This window comes from Oncorhynchus kisutch, linkage group LG18 (assembly GCF_002021735.2).
Source record: "Oncorhynchus kisutch isolate 150728-3 linkage group LG18, Okis_V2, whole genome shotgun sequence".
Taxonomy (NCBI): Eukaryota; Metazoa; Chordata; class Actinopteri; order Salmoniformes; family Salmonidae; genus Oncorhynchus; species Oncorhynchus kisutch.
Genome location: NC_034191.2, coordinates 64,985,267 through 65,004,124, shown reverse-complemented (window position 1 = coordinate 65,004,124; position 18,858 = coordinate 64,985,267). Strand labels below are relative to the sequence as shown.

Genomic DNA, 18,858 nt, shown 5'->3' with positions numbered 1-18,858 from the left:
TGGCAGGCGTTTCTTACTATATACACTGAGTTTACAAAACATGAATGACCCCTTCCTAATATTGAGTTGCACCCTGCACTTTTTCCCAAAGCAGCCTCAATTTGTCGGGGCATGGACTCTACAGGGCGTCGAAAGCGTTCCATAGGGATGCTGGTCCATGTTGACTCCAATGCTTCCCACAGTTGTGTCAAGTTGGTTGGATGCCCTTTTTGGGTGTTGGACCATTCTTGATACACACGGAAAACTGTTGATAGTGAAAAACCAAGCAGCATTTCAGTTCTTGACACAAACCGGTGCACCTGTGACCTACTACCATACCCTGTTCAAAGCCACTTAAATCTTTTATCTTTCCCATTGACTCTCTGAATGGCACACATACACAATCCATATCTCAAGGATCAAAATCCTTCTCTAAGATGTCTAAGATTCACCTGGTCAGTTTATGTCATGGAAAGAGCAGGTGTCCTTAATATTTTGTACACTTAGTGTAGTTTCATGCAGAGACCAAATATATTGGTCAGTAGTTCAAAATTATGGTTAAACTAGTTTCTTTACTCCGTCCTTTCCTCTGTACCTAGGCCCATCCGATGGCCTACCAGCCTGGGGACTCGCTTGACGTTCTCTGCCCAAACAGAGCCTCTGAGGTGGGGGAGCTTCTCCAGAGACTCTGCCTGCAGGACCAGAGGAGCCACCGTGTCCAGCTCTCACTGCGCAAAGACACCAAGAAGAAAGGTATGCTGTTCTCTCTTGTCATACACATGACAGGGACATTGTGTGTTTATAGTCTCACATTCAGTACCAGTCAAAAGTTTGGACATCTACCTTTTTCTTTATTTTTACTATTTTCTACATTGTAGAATAATAGTGAAGACATCAAAACTACATATATAATCATGTAGTAACCAAAAAAGTGTTAAACAAATGAAAATATATTTTAGATTTTAGGTTCTTCAAAGTAGCCACCCTTTGCCTTGATGACAGCTTTGCACACTCTTGGTATTCTCTCAACCAGCTTCACCTGGAATGCTTTTTCAACAGTCTTGAGGGAGTTCGCACATATGCTAAGCACTTGTTGGCTGCCTCCCAAACCACCTCAATTGGGTTGAGGTCGGGTGATTGTGGAGGCAAGGTCATCTGATGCAGCATTCCATCACTCTCCTTGGTCAAATAGCCCTTACACAGCCTGGAGGTATGTTGGGTCATTGTCCTGTTGAAAAACAAATGATAGTCCCACTAAGCACAAACCAGATGGAATGGCTTCTCGCTGCAGAATGCTGTGGTAGCCATGCTGGTTAAGTGTGCCTTGAATTCTAAATACATCACAGACACTTTCACCAGCAAAGCACCCCAACGCCATTACACCACCACCTCCATGCTTCACGTTGGGAACCACACATGTGGAGATCATACTTTCACCTACTCTGCGCCTCACAAAGACTTGGCGGTGGAACCAAAAATCTCAAATTTGGACCCATCAGACCAAAGGACAGATTTCCACCGGTCTAATGTCCATTGCTCGTGTGTCTTGGCCCAAGCAAGTCTCTTCTCATTGGTGTCCTTTAGTAGTGGTTTCTTTGCAGCAATTCGACTGTGAAGGGCAGATTCTCACAGTCTCCTCTGAACAGTTGATGTTGAGATGTGTCTGTTACTTGAACTCTGTGAAGCATTTATATGGGCTGTAATTTTTGAGGCTGGTAACTAATGAACTTATCCTCTGCATCAGAGGTACCACTGGGCCTTACTTTCCTGTGCGGTCCTCATGAGAGCCAGTTTCATCATAGCGCTAGATGGTTTTTGTGACTGCACTTGAAGAAACGGTCTTGAAATTTTCCGCAGTGACTGACCTTCATGTCTTAAATTAATGCTGGACTGTCATTTCTCTTTGCTTATTTGAGCTGTTCTTGCCATAATATAGACTTGGTCTTTTACCAAATAGGGCTATCTTCTGTATACCACCCCTACCTTGTCACAACACAACTGATTGGCTCAAACGCATTAAGAAGGAAATAAATTACAAAATTAACTTTTTAACAAGGCACACCTGTTAATTGAAATGCATTCCAGGTGACTACCTCATGAAGCTGTTTGAGAGAATGCCAAGTGTGCAAAGCTGTCATCAAGGTATAGGGTGGCTATTTGAAAAATCTCAAATATAGTGGGGAGAACACTGCTGATTTTGCAGGTTTTCCTACTTATAAAGCATGTAGAGGTCTGTAATTTTTATCATAGGTCCACTTCAACTGTGAGAGACGGAATCTAAAACAAAAATCCAGAAAATCACATTGTATGATTTTTAAGTAATTCATTTGCATCTTATTGCATAACATAAGTATTTGATACATCAGAAAAGCAGAACTTAATATTTGGTACAGAAACCTTTGTTTGCAATTACAGAGATCATACGTTTCCTGTAGTTCTTGACCAGGTTTGCACACACTGCAGCAGGGATTTTGGCCCACTCCTCCATACAGACCTTCTCCAGATCCTTCAGGTTTCGGGGCTGTCACTGGGCAATACGGACTTTCAGCTCCCTCCAAAGAATTTCTATTGGGTTCAGGTCTGGAGACTGGCTAGGCCACTCCAGGACCTTGTGATGCTTCTTACGGAGCCACTCCTTAGTTGCCCTGGCTGTGTGTTCCGGGTCGTTGTCATGCTGGAAGACCCAGGCACGACCCATCTTCAATGCTCTTACTGAGGAAAGGAGGTTGTTGGCCAAGATCTCGCGATACATGGCCCCATCCATCCTCCCCTCAATACGGTGCAGTAAAGCATCCCCAAATAATGATGTTTCCACCTCCATGCTTCACGGCTGGGAGGGTGTTCTTGGGGTTGTACTCATCCTTCTTCTTCCTCCAAACACGGTGAGTGGAGTTTAGACCAAAAAGCTCTATTTTTGTCTCATCAGACTACATGACCTTCTCCCATTCCTCCTCTGGATAATCCAGATGGTCATTGGCAAACTTCAGACGGGCCTGGACATGCGCTGGCTTGAGCAGGGGGACCTTGCTTGTGCTGCAGGATTTTAATCATGACGGCGTAGTGTGTTACTAATGGTTTTCTTTGAGACTGTGGTCCCAGCTCTCTTCAGGTCATTGACCAGGTCCTGCCGTGTAGTTCTGGGCTGATCCCTCACCTTCCTCATGATCATTGATGCCCCACGAGGTGAGATATTGCATGGAGCCCCAGACCGAGGGTGATTGACCGTCATCTGGAACTTCTTCCATTTTCTAATAATTGCGCCAACAGTTGTTACCTTCTCACCAAGCTGCTTGCCTATTGTCCTATAGCCCATCCCAGCCTTGTGCAGGTCTACAATTTTATCCCTGATTTCCTTACACAGCTCTCTGGTCTTGGCCATTGTGGAGAGGTTGGAGTCTGTTTGATTGAGTGTGTGGGCAGGTGTATTTTATACAGGTAATGAGTGGAGAACAGGAGGGCTTCTTAAAGAAAAACTAACAGGTCTGTGAGAGACGGAATTCTTACTGGTTGGTAGGTGATCAAATACTTATGTCATGCAATAAAATGCTAATTAATTACTTAAAAATCATACAATGTGATTTTCTGGATTTTTGTTTTAGATTCCGTCTCTCACAGTTGAAGTGTACCTATGATAAAAATGACAGACCTCTACATGCTTTGTAAGTAGGGAAACCTGCAAAATCGGCAGTGTATCAAATACTTGTTCTCCCCACTGTATATATTTGATTTGTTTAACACCGTATGTGTCATTTCATAGTTTTGTTGTTTTCACTATTATTCTACAATGTAGAAAATAGTGAAATAAAGGAAAAACCCTGGAATGAATAGGTGTGTCCAAACTTTTGACTGGTAATGTTTGTGTGTACAGTTGTGGCCAAAAGTTGAGAATGACACATATTACTTTTCACAAAGTCTGCTGCCTCAGTGTCTTTAGATATTTTTGTTTGATGTTACTATGGAATACTGAAGTATAATTACAAGTATTTCATAAGTGTCAAAGGCTTTTATTGACAATTACATGAAGTTGATGCAAAGAGTCAATATTTGCAGTGTTGACCCTTCTTTTTCAAGACCTCTGCAATCCACCCTGGCATGCTGCATAACTTCTGGGCCACATCCTGTCTGATGGCAGCCCATTCTTGCATAAACAATGCTTGGAGTTTGTCAGAATTTGTGGGTTTTTGTTTGGCCACCCGCCTCTTGAGGATTGACCACAAGTTCTCAAAGGGATTAAGGTCTGGGGGGTTTCCTGGCCATGGACCCAAAATATCAAAGTTTTGTTCCCCGAGCCACTTAGTTATCACTTTTGCCTAATGGCAAGGTGCTCCATCATGCTGGAAAAGGCATTGTTCGTCACCAAACTGTTCCTGGGTGGTTGGGAGAAGTTGCTCTCGGAGGATGTGTTGGTACCATTCTTTATTCATTGCTGTGTTCTTAGGCAAAATTGTGAGTGAGCCCACTCCCTTGGCTGAGAAGCAACCCCACACATGAATAGGCTAAGGATGCTTCACTGTTGGCATGACACAGGACTGATGGTAGCGCTCACCTTGTCTTCTCCGGACAAGCTTTTTTCCGGATGCCCCAAACAATCGGAAAGGGGATTCATCAGAGAAAATGACTTTACCCCAGTCCTCAGCAGTCCAGTCCCTGTACCTTTTGCAGAATATCAGTCTGTCGCTGATGTTTTTCCTGAAGAGAAGTGGCTTCTTTGCTGCCCTTCTTGACACCAGGCCATCCTCCAAAAGTCTTTGCCTCACTGTGCGTGCAGATGCACTCACACCTGCCTGCTGCCATTTCTGAGCAAGCTCTGTACCGGTGCACCGATCCCGCAGCTGAATCAACATTAGGAGACTATCCTGGCGCTTGCTGGACTTTCTTGGGCGCCCTGAAGCCTTCTTCACAACAATTGAAGCGCTCTCCTTGAAGTTCATGATGATCTGATAAATGGTTGACTTAGGTGAAATCTTAATGGCAGCAATATCCTTGCCTGGGAAGCCCTTTTTGTGCAAAGCAATGATGACGGCATGTGTTTCCTTGCAGGTAACCATGGTTGACAGAGGGAGAACAATGATTCCAAGCACAACCCTCCTTTTGAAGCTTCCAGTCTGCTATTCGAACTCCATCAGTATGACAGAGTGATCTCCAGCCTTGTCCTCGTCAACACTCGCATCTGTGTTAACGAGAGAATCACTGACATGATGTCAGCTGGTCCTTTTGTGGCAGGGCTGAAATTCAGTGGAAATGTTTTTTGGGATTCAGTTAATTTGTATGACAAAGAGAGACTTTGCAATTAATTGCAATTCATCTGATCACTCTTCATAACATTCTGGAGTATATGCAAATTGCCATCATACAAACTGAGGCAGCAGACTGTGAAAATTAATATTTGTGTAATTCTCAAAACTTTTGTCCATGACTGTATATGTATGTACATAGGCCACGACTGTATATGTATGCATGCATGTATGTATACATGTGTATGTATACATGTGTATGTATGTAGGTAGGTACGTACAGTTGAAGTCGGAAGTTTACATACACCTTAGCCAAATACATTTAAACTCAGTTTTTCACAATTCCTGACCTTTAATCCTAGTAAAAATTCCCTGTCTTTGGTCAGTTAGGATCTCCACTTTATTTTAAGAATGTGAAATGTCTGAATAATAGTAGAGAGAATTATTTATTTCAGCTTTTATTTCTTTCATCACATTCCCAGTGGGTCAGACATTTACATACACTCAATTAGTATTTGGTAGCATTGCCTTTAATTTGTTTAATTTGGGTCAAACGCTTCGGGTAGCCTTCCACAAGCTTCCCACAATAAGTTGGGTGAATTTTGGCCCATTCCTCCTGACAGAGCTGGTGTAACTGAGTCAGGTTTGTAGGCCTTCTTGCTCGCACACACCTTTTCAGTTCTGCCCACACATTTTCTATAGGATTGAGGTCAGGGCTTTGTGATGGCCACTCCAATACCTTGACTTTGTTGTCCTTAAGCCATTTTGTCACAACTTTGGAAGTATGCTTGGGGTCATTGTCCATTTGTAAGACCCATTTGCGACCAAGCTTTAACTTCCTGACTGATGTCTTGAGATGTTGCTTCAATATATCCACATAATTTTCCTTTCTCATGACGCCATCTATTTTTTGAAGTGCACCAGTCCCTTCTGCAGCAAAGCACCCCCACAACATGATGCTGCCACCTCCGTGCTTCACGATTGGGATGGTGTTCTTCGGCTTGCAAGCCTCTCCCTTTTTCCTCCCAACATAACGATAGTCATTATGGCCAAACAGTTCTCTTTTTGTTTCATCAGACCAGAGGACATTTGTCCAAAAGTACAATCTTTGTCCCCATGTGCAGTTTCAAACCGGTCTGGCTTTTTTTTTATGGAGGTTTTGGAGCAGTGGCTTCTTCTTTGCTTAGAGGCCTTTCAGGTTATATCAATATAGGATTAGTTTTACTGTGGATATAGATACTTTTGTACCTGTTTCCTCCAGCATCTTCACAAGGTCCTTTTCTGTTGTTCTGGGATAGATTTGCACTTTTCGCACCAAAGTACGTTCATCTCTAGGAGACAGAACGCGTCTCCTTCCTGAGCGGTATGACGGCTGCGTGGTCCCATGGTGTGTATACTTGCGTACTATTGTTTGTACAGATGAACATGGTACCTTCAGGTGTTTGGAAATTGCTCCCAAGAATGAACCGGACTTGTGGAGGTCTACAATTTTTTTTCTGAGGTCTTGGCTGATTTCTTTTGATTTTTCCCATGATGTCAAGCAAAGTGGCACTGAGTTTGAAGGTAGGCCTTGAAATACATCCACAGGTACACCTCCATTTGACTCATGATGTCAATTAGCCTATCAGAAGCTTCTAAAACCATGACGTCCTTTTCTGACATTTTCCAAGCTGTTTAGAGGTACAGTCAACTTAGTGTATGTAAACTTCTAACCCACTGGAATTGTGATAGTGAAATAATCTGTCTGTAAACAATTGTTGCAAAAATGACTTGTGTCATGTGTAACTGATGTGAAATGGCTAGCTAGTTAGCGGTGGTGTGCGCTAATAGCGTTTCAATCGGTGACGTCACTCGCTTTGAGACCTTGAAGTAGTGGTTCCCCTCTGCAAGGGCCGCGGCTTTTGTGGAGCGATGAGTAACGATGCTTCGTGGGTGTCAGTTGTTGATGTGTGCAAGAGGGTCACTTGTTCGAGCCCGGGAATGGGCGAGGGGACGGACTAAAGTTAAACTGTTACACATGCACAAAGGAGATCTCCTAACTGACTTGCTACAACTGTAGTTTGTTAACAAGTTATTTGTGGAGTGGTTGAAAAACGAGTTTTAATGACTCCAACCTAAGTGTATGTAAACCTCCGACTGTGTGTGTGTGTGTGTGTGTGTGTGCGCACACACGTATTTAAATATATATATTTAGTCATGATTTAGTCATGACATTTAAACTATATAAAACTGCATGTAACTACTCACATCTGTAATGGATGTAAAGTTGATTGTGTTTTCTCCCCTCCAGCTGCTCATCTCCCCTCCTACATCCCAGAGAACAGCACTCTAACCTACATGCTCACCTGGAGTCTGGAGCTCAGGACTGTCCCTAAGAAGGTCCCTTCTGCTTTCACGCTCTATACCTGAACTACCCAGTTCAGAACCCAAACCTGCTGTGAAAGGTTACTGCACTGCAGTAGGACAAAGACTCTCTTTAGTCTAGCTTCTATGGAGCATGTTTGGCAGACGCCTACGGTAGCAGGGTTGGCAGGTACAGTAGGCTGCAGGAATGTAGCCTTGGTGCCAGCCTGCCTCTGCCAACCTTTCATTGTCTTGTTTGACAAGGTGACAATGTAACATTGTTGAATGCAGAAACAACCTGACTAGTAGGCCAGATGTAACTGTGTGAAATCTATTTTGTATTGTGTGTATGGGGTGGTTTTCTGGACACAGATTAAGTGAAATCCTGTACTGAAAAACTATTTTAAAAAAAAATAGATATATATATAATTTTTTGTCTAGAATTAGGCTTAATCTATCTGATACTATTATCTTCTTTTCTTTCTCTCTCACTTTCTCCCCCCCCCCCCCCCCCCCCTCCAGGCATTTCTTCGTTCCCTGGTAGAGTGTACAGAAGACAGTGGCGAGAGGAGGAGACTACAGGAGCTGTGTAGTAAACAGGGATCAGCCGACTACAACCTCTATGTCAGAGACCCCAGCCTCGGACTATTGGACCTGCTCAGGGCTTTTCCTGCCTGCCAACCCCCTCTCAGTCTTCTCATAGGTCAGAACTCACTCCCTCTCCTGTCAGTCATAATGTTTGAGCTAATCAGAGTGCGTTGATTTCCATGTCATGGCTCTAGTTTCTAATGATCACCAATACAGGCAGGTACTACTATTTCTCTATCCAGCAGAGGGCGGTATAGCCTCAGTAAATGCAGGTTCAGTCAAATTGTACATAGTGTTTTCCCCTTCACTCTCTTTTCCTTTTTTTAACATTTTTTTTTTACTCCACTTGGATTTTTCATACATTTTACTGAATCCCAAATGACCAAACCAATGTTTCTGCATTGCTTCAATCAAGTTGTTATCTGTGACTTCAAAAATGACATTTTTACATGGCATATTCTTATTCTTGTGAACCACCAGTGCTTCCTGACTCACCATTTGGTCGCCCCTGACATGGAGAACTGTTGGCTGCAGACAGTCTGGCATTATAGTCTCTCATGCCAGACTGTCTGCAGCCAACAGTTCTCCATGTCAGGGGCGACCAAATGGTGAGTCAGGAAGCACTGGTGGTTCACAAGAATAAGAATGCTCTGATGATGACTTGTGTAGATTTTGTTTTAGCCTATGGGAAAGGGCATTTATATCAGATGAATACATGCAATCTAATATTCATAAAAAATGCTTTGCCTGGAACTGTTATTTGTCCTATTTGCACTTGTACTTTGCAGTGTCCTCCCTCTAAAGAGCTGTGTCACAGCTTAATATCCAATATCAAAGTTATTTTGGGCCCTTTTGCTAACTGCAGCACCTTTCCAGTCGTGGAACTGAGCAATGCAGAAATCTGGCCATTTGTAAATGGGGACATTAGTACGGCTGGTGAAGAATGTGCTGGTGGAAGCGTTTTGGGGCCACCAGCTGTTGCTGGGGTCCTGTCATTGACTGTCCTACATTTGACAGGGACAGAGCTACAGAGCTGTGGAGGGCAGGGCAGGCCAGGGGTTAACGATCACTACTGCTCTGACAGTGTCTGTGTTAACACATTTACTGGCCACTCCCCATTTAGCTTCACTGAGTCAGTTTAAAAGCTTTGCGCCTAATCATTCGCTAGCTACAGATGCTGTGGAATGTAAAGGTTGGATAAATAGTTGATTTGTAATAGTTATCCACTTTGGGGTTATGCCTTCTCATTGTGACTCCTGTGCAATGGCCAAAAACCTGAAGGAACAGATTTTGTTTAGATTTTTTTACAACAAAAAATGAGCTGTCACTCATGGTGTCAAAATTCTCACACTACTACAAAATATTAAAGGAATATCTTGTGATATGCAACAGATTCCTTCTCCCAGTGATGTATAAATTGTCCCCCAGTTGTGACATGTTGTCATAGTCAGTGATCGAAAGTCAGCTGTCAACTCGCGAGGTATGGCCGAGCTGTAGACAAACGGAAAGGGAATGTTAATGGGCATGTTAAACCTGTCACTGAGGAAATGGGGATGACAGGGAGTGATATAATTCCAGCGGTTCCAGGGGGTGCTGGGTACCACATTTCTCAGTGATACACCCGGAGTTGTTTACTGTAGAAGAGAGAAGGGCTTAGTTAGTCCAGCTGTTTTGATTCTTTCTCTCTCTGCGTCTCTGACACTGTCTCTCTCTCCTCTTTCTGTCCAGCTGTTTGGGTTACCTTAGGGTTGAAGGGAAAACCATTTCATTTTTGGCAGAACTCATAGAGCTGGTGCATATGGTGTAATGTAAATTACGCTCTCTACTTGAGTGGGTTTGAGGGTATTTTGGCAGATGAAAACGGAGAAATATTTTACCCTTCCCTAACCACTGATATTACTAATTTTAGTATACAATTTAACTCAACTATTTTCCTGCACCATATTCTTCAGAGGCCTCATGGCCAGACACCAAATTACCCAAAAAGAGGGCACCTTTACAGCTGACATTGAAATAAGGTGGACATTAACTAGCTCCATCCCACAGGCACCAGATCTGCACTCTAGGGATCTCACAAGTGTATAACTTTGAGATTGAATGAATACAGAAGTATGCCCTAAAATAAACCTGTGTGTGCACTGAGAAAATAGGACGTAGTAGCTTCCTCCTCCCATTCCTCCATTCTTAGTGAATCAGACAGGGATAGTGATATACACTACTGGTCAAAGGTTTTAGAACACCTACTCATTCAACGTTTTTTCTTTATTTGGACTATTTTCTACATTGTAGAATAATAGAAAATACATCACAACTATGAAATAACACATATCCAATCATGTAGTAACAAAAAAAGTGTTAAACAAATCAAAATATTTTTTTTATTTGAGATTCTTCAAATGGTCACCCTTTGCCTTTGATAGCTTTGCACACTCTTGGCATTCTATCAACCAGCTTCATGAGGTAGTCACCTGGAATGCATTTCAATTAACAGGTGTGCCTTAAGTTAATTTGAGGAATTTCTTCCTTAATGCATTTGAGCCAATCAGTTGTGTTGTGACAAGGTAGGGGGGTTTACAGAAGATGGCCCTATTTGGTAAAATACCAAGTCCATATTATGGCAAGAACAGCTCAAATAAGCAAAGTGTAAGATGGTGCCGGAGAAGAAGGCAGACGTTTTACGTGCCCCAGCCTATTGTTTTTTTGTTCGTTTATTTGCATTGTTTGTTATTTTTGTACTTATTTTGTACATAATGTTGCCGCTACCGTCTCTTATGACCGAAAAGATCTTCTAGACATCAAGACTAAAATTAGTCACCACGGACTAGCAGAGTCCGTTTTTTCCTTCCACAACTCTGATGAGCCCGACGCAAAGGATGTACTGCTTCCTCGGGAACCGGCCCCGATCCCTGTGATCTGCGTGAAGAGGAGTCGGAGAAAGAGGGGCCGAAGGGCGGGCTGCCTTCTGAGAATTCGTAGGCGATCAAATAAACCCCCACTTCCCTCCATTCTGCTAGCAAACGTGCAATCTTTGGAGAATAAAATCGCCGAGTTACGAGGAAGATTAAACTACCAACGGGACATTAAAACTGTAACATCTTTTGCTTCACGGAATCGTGGCTGAACAATGACAATATCAACATACAGCTGGCTGGTTATACGATGTACCGGCAGGATAGAACAGCGGCGACTGGTAAGGCAAGGGGCGGCGGACTATATATTTTTGTAAACAACAGCTGGTCTTCAAAATCTAAGGAAGTCTCGAACTATTGCTCACCTGAGGTAGTGTGGTCTACAGCTTATCATGAGTTTTCATGTATTTTTGTAGCTGTTTGCATATCACCACAGTCAGAGACTGGTACTAAGACAGCACTGAATGAGCTGTATTCCGCCATAATCAAACAGGAAAACTCTCACCCAGAGGCGACACTCCTAGTAGCCAGGAACTTTAATGCAGGGTAACTTAAATCCGTTTTACTAAATGAGACAGCCTATAGGGAGGAGATCAGAGACCTGGCCGTGTGGTGCCAGGACAACAACCTCTCCCTCAACGTGATCAAGACAAAGGAGATGATTGTGGACTACAAGAAAAGGAGGACAGAGCACACCCCATTCTCATCAACGGGCCTGCAGTGGAGCAGGTTGAGAGCTTCAAGTTCCTTGGTGTCCACATCACAAACAAACTAACATGGTCCAAGCAAACCAAGACAGTTGTGAAGAGGGCACAACAAAACCTATTCCCCCTCAGGAGACTGAAAAGATTTGGCATGGGTCCTCAGATCCTCAAAAAGTTTTACAGCTGCACCATCGAGAGCATCCTGACTGGTTGCATCACTGCCTGGTATGGCAACTGCTCGGCCTCTGACCGCAAGGCACTACAGAGGGTAGTGTGTACAGCCCAGTACATCACTGGGGCCAAGCTTCCTGCCATCCAGCACCTCTTTACCAGGCGGTGTCAGAGGAAGGCCCTAAAAAGTGTCAGACTCCAGCCACCCTAGTCATAGACTGTTCTCTCTGCTACCGCACGGCAAGCGGTCCCGGAGCGCCAAGTCAAGGTCCAAGAGGCTTCTAAACCCCAAGCCATAAGACTCCTGAACATCTAGTCAAATGGCTACCCAGACTATTTGCATTGCCCCTCTCTTTACACCACTGCTACTCTCTGTTGTCATGTATGCAAAGTCACTTTAATAACTCTACCTATATGTACATACTACCTCAACTACCCGTTGCCCCTGTAACATTGACTCTGTATCAGTACTATCTACACCCCTGTATATAGTCTTCCTATTGTTATTTTACTGCTGCTCTTTAATTACTTGTTACTTTTGTCTCTTATTCTTTCCGTATTATTTTGAAACTGCATTGTTGGTTTCACTGTAATATTCACTGTTGTATTCGGCACATGTGACTTATAAAATTTGATTTGATTTGAAATGACAGTCCATCATTACTTTAAGACATGAAGGTCAGTCAATATGGAACATTTCAAAAATGTTACGTTTCAAGTGCAGTCGCAAAACCCATCAAGCGCTATGATGAAACTGGCTCTCATGAGGACCCCCACAGGAAAGGAAGACCCAGAGTTACCTCTACTACAGAGGACAAGTTCATTAGAGTTACCAGCCTCAGAAATTGCAGCCCAAATAAATGCTTCATATAGTTCAAGTAACAGACACATCTCAACATCATCTGTTCAGGGGAGACTGCAGCAATTCATGGTCGAATTACTGCAAAGAAGCCACTACTAAAGGACACCAATAGTAAGAAGAGACTTGCTTGGGCCAAGAAACACGAACAATGGACATTAGACCAGTGTCTTTTGATCTGGAGTCCAAATTGGAAATGTTTGGTTCAACCGCTGTCTTTGTGAGATGCAGTGTGGGTGAACGGATGATCTCTGCATGTGTTTTTCCCATCGTAAAGTATGGAGGAGGAGGTGTTATGGTGTGGGGGTGCTTTGCTGGTGACACTGTCTGTGATTTATTTAGAATTCAAGGCATATAGATGGAAACATCAGACAGGGATAGGGATATGACTGAAACATCAGACAGGGATAGGGATATGAAGGAAACATCAGCCAGGGATAGGGATATGACTGAAACATCAGACAGGGATAGGGATATAGATGGAAACATCAGACAGGGATAGGGATATAGATGGAAACATCAGACAGGGATAGGGATATGATGGAAACATCAGACAGGGATAGGGATATGATGGAAACATCAGACAGGGATAGGGATATGACTGAAACATCAGACAGGGATAGGGATATGACTGAAACATCAGACAGGGATAGGGATATAGATGGAAACATCAGACAGGGATAGGGATATAGATGGAAACATCAGACAGGGATAGGGATATGAAGGAAACATCAGACAGGGATAGGGATATGACTGAAACATCAGACAGGGATAGGGATATGATGGAAACATCAGATAGGGATATAGATGGAAACATCAGACAGGGATAGGGATATGACTGAAACATCAGATAGGGATATGACTGAAACATCAGACAGGGATAGGGATATGACTGAAACATCAGACAGGGATAGGGATATGATGGAAACATCTGACAGGGATAGGGATATGACTGAAACATCAGACAGGGATAGGGATATGATGGAAACATCAGACAGGGATAGGGATATGATGGAAACATCAGACAGGGATAGGGATATGATGGAAACATCAGACAGGGATAGGGATATGATGGAAACATCTGATAGGGATATGACTGAAACATCAGACAGGGATAGGGATATGATGGAAACATCAGACAGGGATAGGGATATGATGGAAACATCAGACAGGGATAGGGATATGAAGGAAGCATCAGACAGGTATAGGGATATGACTGAAACATCAGACAGGGATAGGGATATGATGGAAACATCAGACAGGGATAGGGATATGAAGGAAACATCAGACAGGGATAGGGATATGATGGAAACATCAGACAGGGATAGGGATATGACTGAAACATCAGACAGGGATAGGGATATGACTGAAACATCAGACAGGGATAGGGATATGACTGAAACATCAGACAGGGATAGGGATATGAAGGAAACATCAGAGGGAATATGCTTCCACCAGTTGTTTTCCTTTTTCTTTCAGAACATTTGCCTAAACTGCAACCAAGAACGTACTCAGCGGCAAGGTAAGCTGGTCTCGTAGTTCCTACAGTGTTTCATAGTTTTCCTAATGTTTAACCCAGGCACATACTTTGCTTCTTCATTTTGTGACCCAAATCAAACAAACCTAAAATGGGTGAATGTAGTCATGTGGATGTTGGTCTGTTGTGAAGGCCAACCGCTGTTCACAGTAGAGGTTCAGGTCAATAGCAGAATGTTTATCCTATGGCCGGGACGATACCAGTATTGCAATATAAAAACACGAAGTTGACTCCTTGGTCCTTTACAAACCTGCTATATGTAAAATATGATGTGCTGTAGTTTGGAAAATAAATAAATGTGACTCTGGATGACAACATAATGATGTTTTGTTTTCCAACATTAGGGCTGTTTTCCTAAAAGAAGTTACATTGGCTTTGTGTTTTGTTTCCTTTCCACGAGACTAACAAGTATTCAGACACACACACACACACACACACACACACACACACACACACACACACACACACACACACACACACACACACACACAACAAATGAGAGTGGGAAACCATTACATTATCACTTACATTACTGTCCATTAGTACCATTTTAAACATGTCAACACTGTTTTCCTATGCTCATTAGTTTTGTTTGTCTGAAGCTGTGTGTTTTTTTTGTTTGTTTTTTACGGTGTGTGCGTGCTTTGGTGGGAGGACTGTAGTCGATCAGATGCAGCTGGAGCATTAGGAGGCTGCATTGTTGATGCTGTGGTCAATAGAGGTCCCCAGAGACCTGCAGAATGGGAAGACTGAAAATCAGAGCGGGGGAAGAAAGATTGAGGGAGGAAGAGAAATCAAAATGTGAGAGGGAGAGAGCAATCCACTAGATGGAGAGGAATCAGCGAAAGAGGGAGAAAGAGGCGAATATTAAAGAAAGAGCGAGGGTACAGTTAATGTTTGTGGATGAGAACCAAAGGCTTGTTTACTCTCTGCAATGTAGAGTATAGCATCCCCTATTTCATCTACCTATTGTAGCACATCTACAGTATCTAATGATGTATCACATTAACTTTCACACTTATTTCCATAGCCTAATGAGTGGTGCACCAACAGGACTCTTACTTCCTTGCTATGGTATACAGTCAGCCACAGCATCTGCTAAATTACTCAAATCCACTTATAGTTCCTGTGAAAAAGTATTTGTCCCCTTTCTAAATTTCTCAACTTTTGCGAAATATGCAAAAATAGAGTAAATCAGAAAGTTTTTTCACTTTATTGTTACAACAAGATTGTACACGAAAGTGAAAGACTCACCAAAAGGGGGCGGGCGGAGCCAGGCGGGTGGTAAGGACAGGCAGAGCAGTGACTGTATGCTAGCAGGATATTTCCAATCATCTTTGCTGCTAGCGATGTTTCTGTAAGTGGATGAATTGGTCTAATTTAGCATGTATGGTAAAGCCTCAACCCGTAGCTACATCTTCCCATTTAAATGAGCTTGGGAAAAAAGGAATAATGACATTTTTATAGTTTTGTTTGCCAGCGATAAAATGCAAAAAATAGAGACACGTTATAATTGAGCGAGGCGTCAAAGTGGACAACCCGCCCGGCTTCGGTTGGTTCATTATAATTCAGAACAATGCATTCTAAAAATAAATCACACTCGCCTTGCTATAACCCCTTTCACTTTGCCTTCCGTTCTCTCCCCTTTCCCTCTCTCTCCTTCAGCTCCAGTTTCAGACATCCAGGTCAGCTGCACTTTGTGTTCAACGTCATAGAGTTCCCAGCATGCACTTGGAGACCCACGGGGAGGCAGGGCCTGTGTACTGGTTGGCTCTATGACCTCGTCAACCCCATTCTGTTGAACCCTAGGAAGGCTCAGCCCTCCAGCACCCCGACCCTCCCTAAGGTGAGTAGAGGAGTAACCTGTGTGTGTGTCTGTGTGTGTGTGTGCACGTGTGACACACCAGAACACTTTTTTACATTTGACCCCAGGTCTTTGTGAGTCTGCGTGAGAACTGCTCCTTCCACCTGCCCTCTGACCTCTCAAAACCCCTCATCATGATTGGACCAGGCACCGGCGTCGCGCCCTTCATTGGTTTCCTACAACAAAGGTACTGCCCTCAAAGATGGAGGATTCATACTAACACTCCCAGGGTACTCTTCTGTTATACGTGATGCTTGTTTGTCTGATTAGTGGAACTGGTGTGTTGTTTATGTTTTGATGACAAATTTCTTGTGAAGCTTACTCTTTGAGTGTGCACTGGTCAAGAACATAAATATGTTAATCACCAGGTTGCTATAACAACCATGACGCAATAGGAAGTGTTTCAGCTTTGACGAGTGTGTCATCAAATCAACTGTTAACTGTGATGTCAAGAGGTAGTTAATCAAGTTTTTGCATTAATCTCCATAATCATTTACAATAGATCCCATCAAAGATTCACAACACTCTCTTTCCAATATGTCTTGGATAGTGGTTTAATGGTGGTAGTAATATTGCAGACATTGCTGTGATTAACACTTCTACTTCACTTAAACTACCTGTAGGAGGAAATTGCCTGGCCTCTAAATGCTGATCGAAGGTCAGCTTTGCATTCTACCCCTAAAGGTTAAGGTCAGGATTTGGAGAAGGTAAGCTGATCCTAGATCTGTGCCTAAGGGCAACATTCCACTGAGGTAATAAGTCAAGCCATTCCAGAGCTGCAGTCTGTCTGTCTGGTGTTTATGACTCTAATGAACAGTTCTGGGTCAGTTATGGGTCAAACTGGCCGAAGGAGACATATTGATTTGAATGTAAAGAGACCAGTAGACCGTTAGTGTGTCATTAATGTAAATCATAGCTGGTGATAACTGGTGGAGGTGTAAAAGCAATATTGACCTGTGTGCGAGTGTGTGTGTGTGTGTGTGTGTGTGTGTGTGTGTGTGTGTGTGTGTGCGCGCGCACACGCGCACACACACACACACAAACTCGCACACATGTCAATATTGCTTTTACACCTGTGCCTTGTAAAAGACCAGCTGTTAACAATGATGGAATACATAAATAATGGCTTGTAAAAGGTGCTGCTTGGTGTAATTTGACAAGATTAACTTTGTGTCATTTGGAGTAGCTAAGCTTACTAACATCACCAAAAGCCTACTAACATCATCTTAGACCCAGGGCTGTTGCCAGTGCTGTTGCCGTGACTGTATTACCGCCACACCTGCAGTCACTGCAGTAAAATTCCACATGATCGTTGAGTCACGGTAACCTCCTAGTATACACTCTGGACATGTTGTTAGTACCCAACTCACTAATGACCATCAGGTCCTAATGGCCTGGTACTCAGGGCACTACTGTCCCTCCATCAGGTCCTAATGGCCTGGTACTCAGGGCACTACTGTCCCTCCATCAGGTTCTAATGCCCTGGTACTCAGGGCACTACTGTCCCTCCATCAGGTCCTAATGACCTGGTACTCAGGGCACTACTGTCCCTCCATCAGGTCCTAATGCCCTGGTACTCAGGGCTCTGTTGTCCATCTAATGCCTCTGACAGCAATGCAAATGCAATGGAAAATTACATCAAACACTTATCATCAAAACAGTATCGTCCTTTTTAAAACTCACTTCACTGCAATTGATCAATTTGAAAAAAAGAGGTTCAACAACAGGTTGAAACTGAGTGGAAAACATGGTCGTTGTGGATGTTGTTTCAAAGCTTAACACAATGAAATGGACAGGGCTTTCTACGGTGATGAGTCATTCAAAACACCCATATGCATATTAAAGTCGTATGCATAGGCCTATGCTGGTTCATTGATTGTGCGGGATGGCTAAGTCTACACTTAGTGTATTTGATTTTGAATAGCCTAGTAATAGGGGATTTAAAAAATACATTTTCATAATTAAAAGGCTGACACATGACCTTTTAGCGACATAATATCTTACCACCATGCGTTTCCATCTCCTCTCCTTTATGCAGACAGAGGGGCTGTCAACAGTTTAATGATATAGGTTTAGTTGTGATAGGTTGATATAGGTTTAGTTACTATTGATGTTCCCAAACAGATTTCACTAGGTTTTCCAAATTAAGCACTGGCTAAATGCCGCCACAGGGCTGGAGAGCCCCTGGCATACAGAGTTTGGGGGCGAATATCACCTGTCGCCCAGCGAGGGGCTGCATGCTCCGTTAAGTGGTTGATGCGTGGAGTGAAATAACCGGAAAAGCCTGAAAAACGAACCAGCGAGTTTGCGGTCTCCATTCAATATTCGAGTGCATATGGATGACGTGTCTTTTTTCCCCTGCCCCTGTTCTTGTTTGTATGATAATGGGCAATTCTAAATCGAAACTAATTTGTCATATTAGTAAAGACAAGTATAAATTGAGAATAGTGAAAATAGGATACCCTTCCTCGAGGAGAGAACAGCGTGTGGAACGCAATTTTTTGGGGCTATTTTATCAAATCATCAATAGACTATAGACGCAACATGCAGCCCATATATGTTTAGATTTCTAAGACATTTTAAGGTTTATTTTATTCACAACTAAAGTTGCCAAATAACTCTAAATCTAGCGTAGACCCGTTTCAAATGGTCACTTTTACGCTCAACATA

At 43.0% G+C, this 18,858-nt stretch overlaps 1 protein-coding gene across 7 annotated transcripts in view; it reads left to right on the top strand.

Moving 5' to 3' along the window:
* The window catches only part of mtrr (5-methyltetrahydrofolate-homocysteine methyltransferase reductase), a 40,336-nt gene that overhangs the window by 2,738 nt on the left and 18,740 nt on the right, over window positions 1-18,858 (top strand). For all 7 annotated transcript variants that reach the window (XR_004204030.1, XR_004204029.1, XM_031796483.1 and 4 more), the window contains exons 7-12: window positions 579-732; window positions 7,504-7,592; window positions 8,079-8,259; window positions 14,267-14,309; window positions 15,990-16,170; window positions 16,257-16,375. Coding sequence is in view for 5 of the 7 variants with exons in the window: in XM_031796483.1 (XP_031652343.1) it covers window positions 579-732; window positions 7,504-7,592; window positions 8,079-8,259; window positions 14,267-14,309; window positions 15,990-16,170; window positions 16,257-16,375 (767 nt within the window). In the remaining 2 variants the exon portion in view is untranslated. The remainder of the gene's footprint in view (window positions 1-578; window positions 733-7,503; window positions 7,593-8,078; window positions 8,260-14,266; window positions 14,310-15,989; window positions 16,171-16,256; window positions 16,376-18,858) is intronic.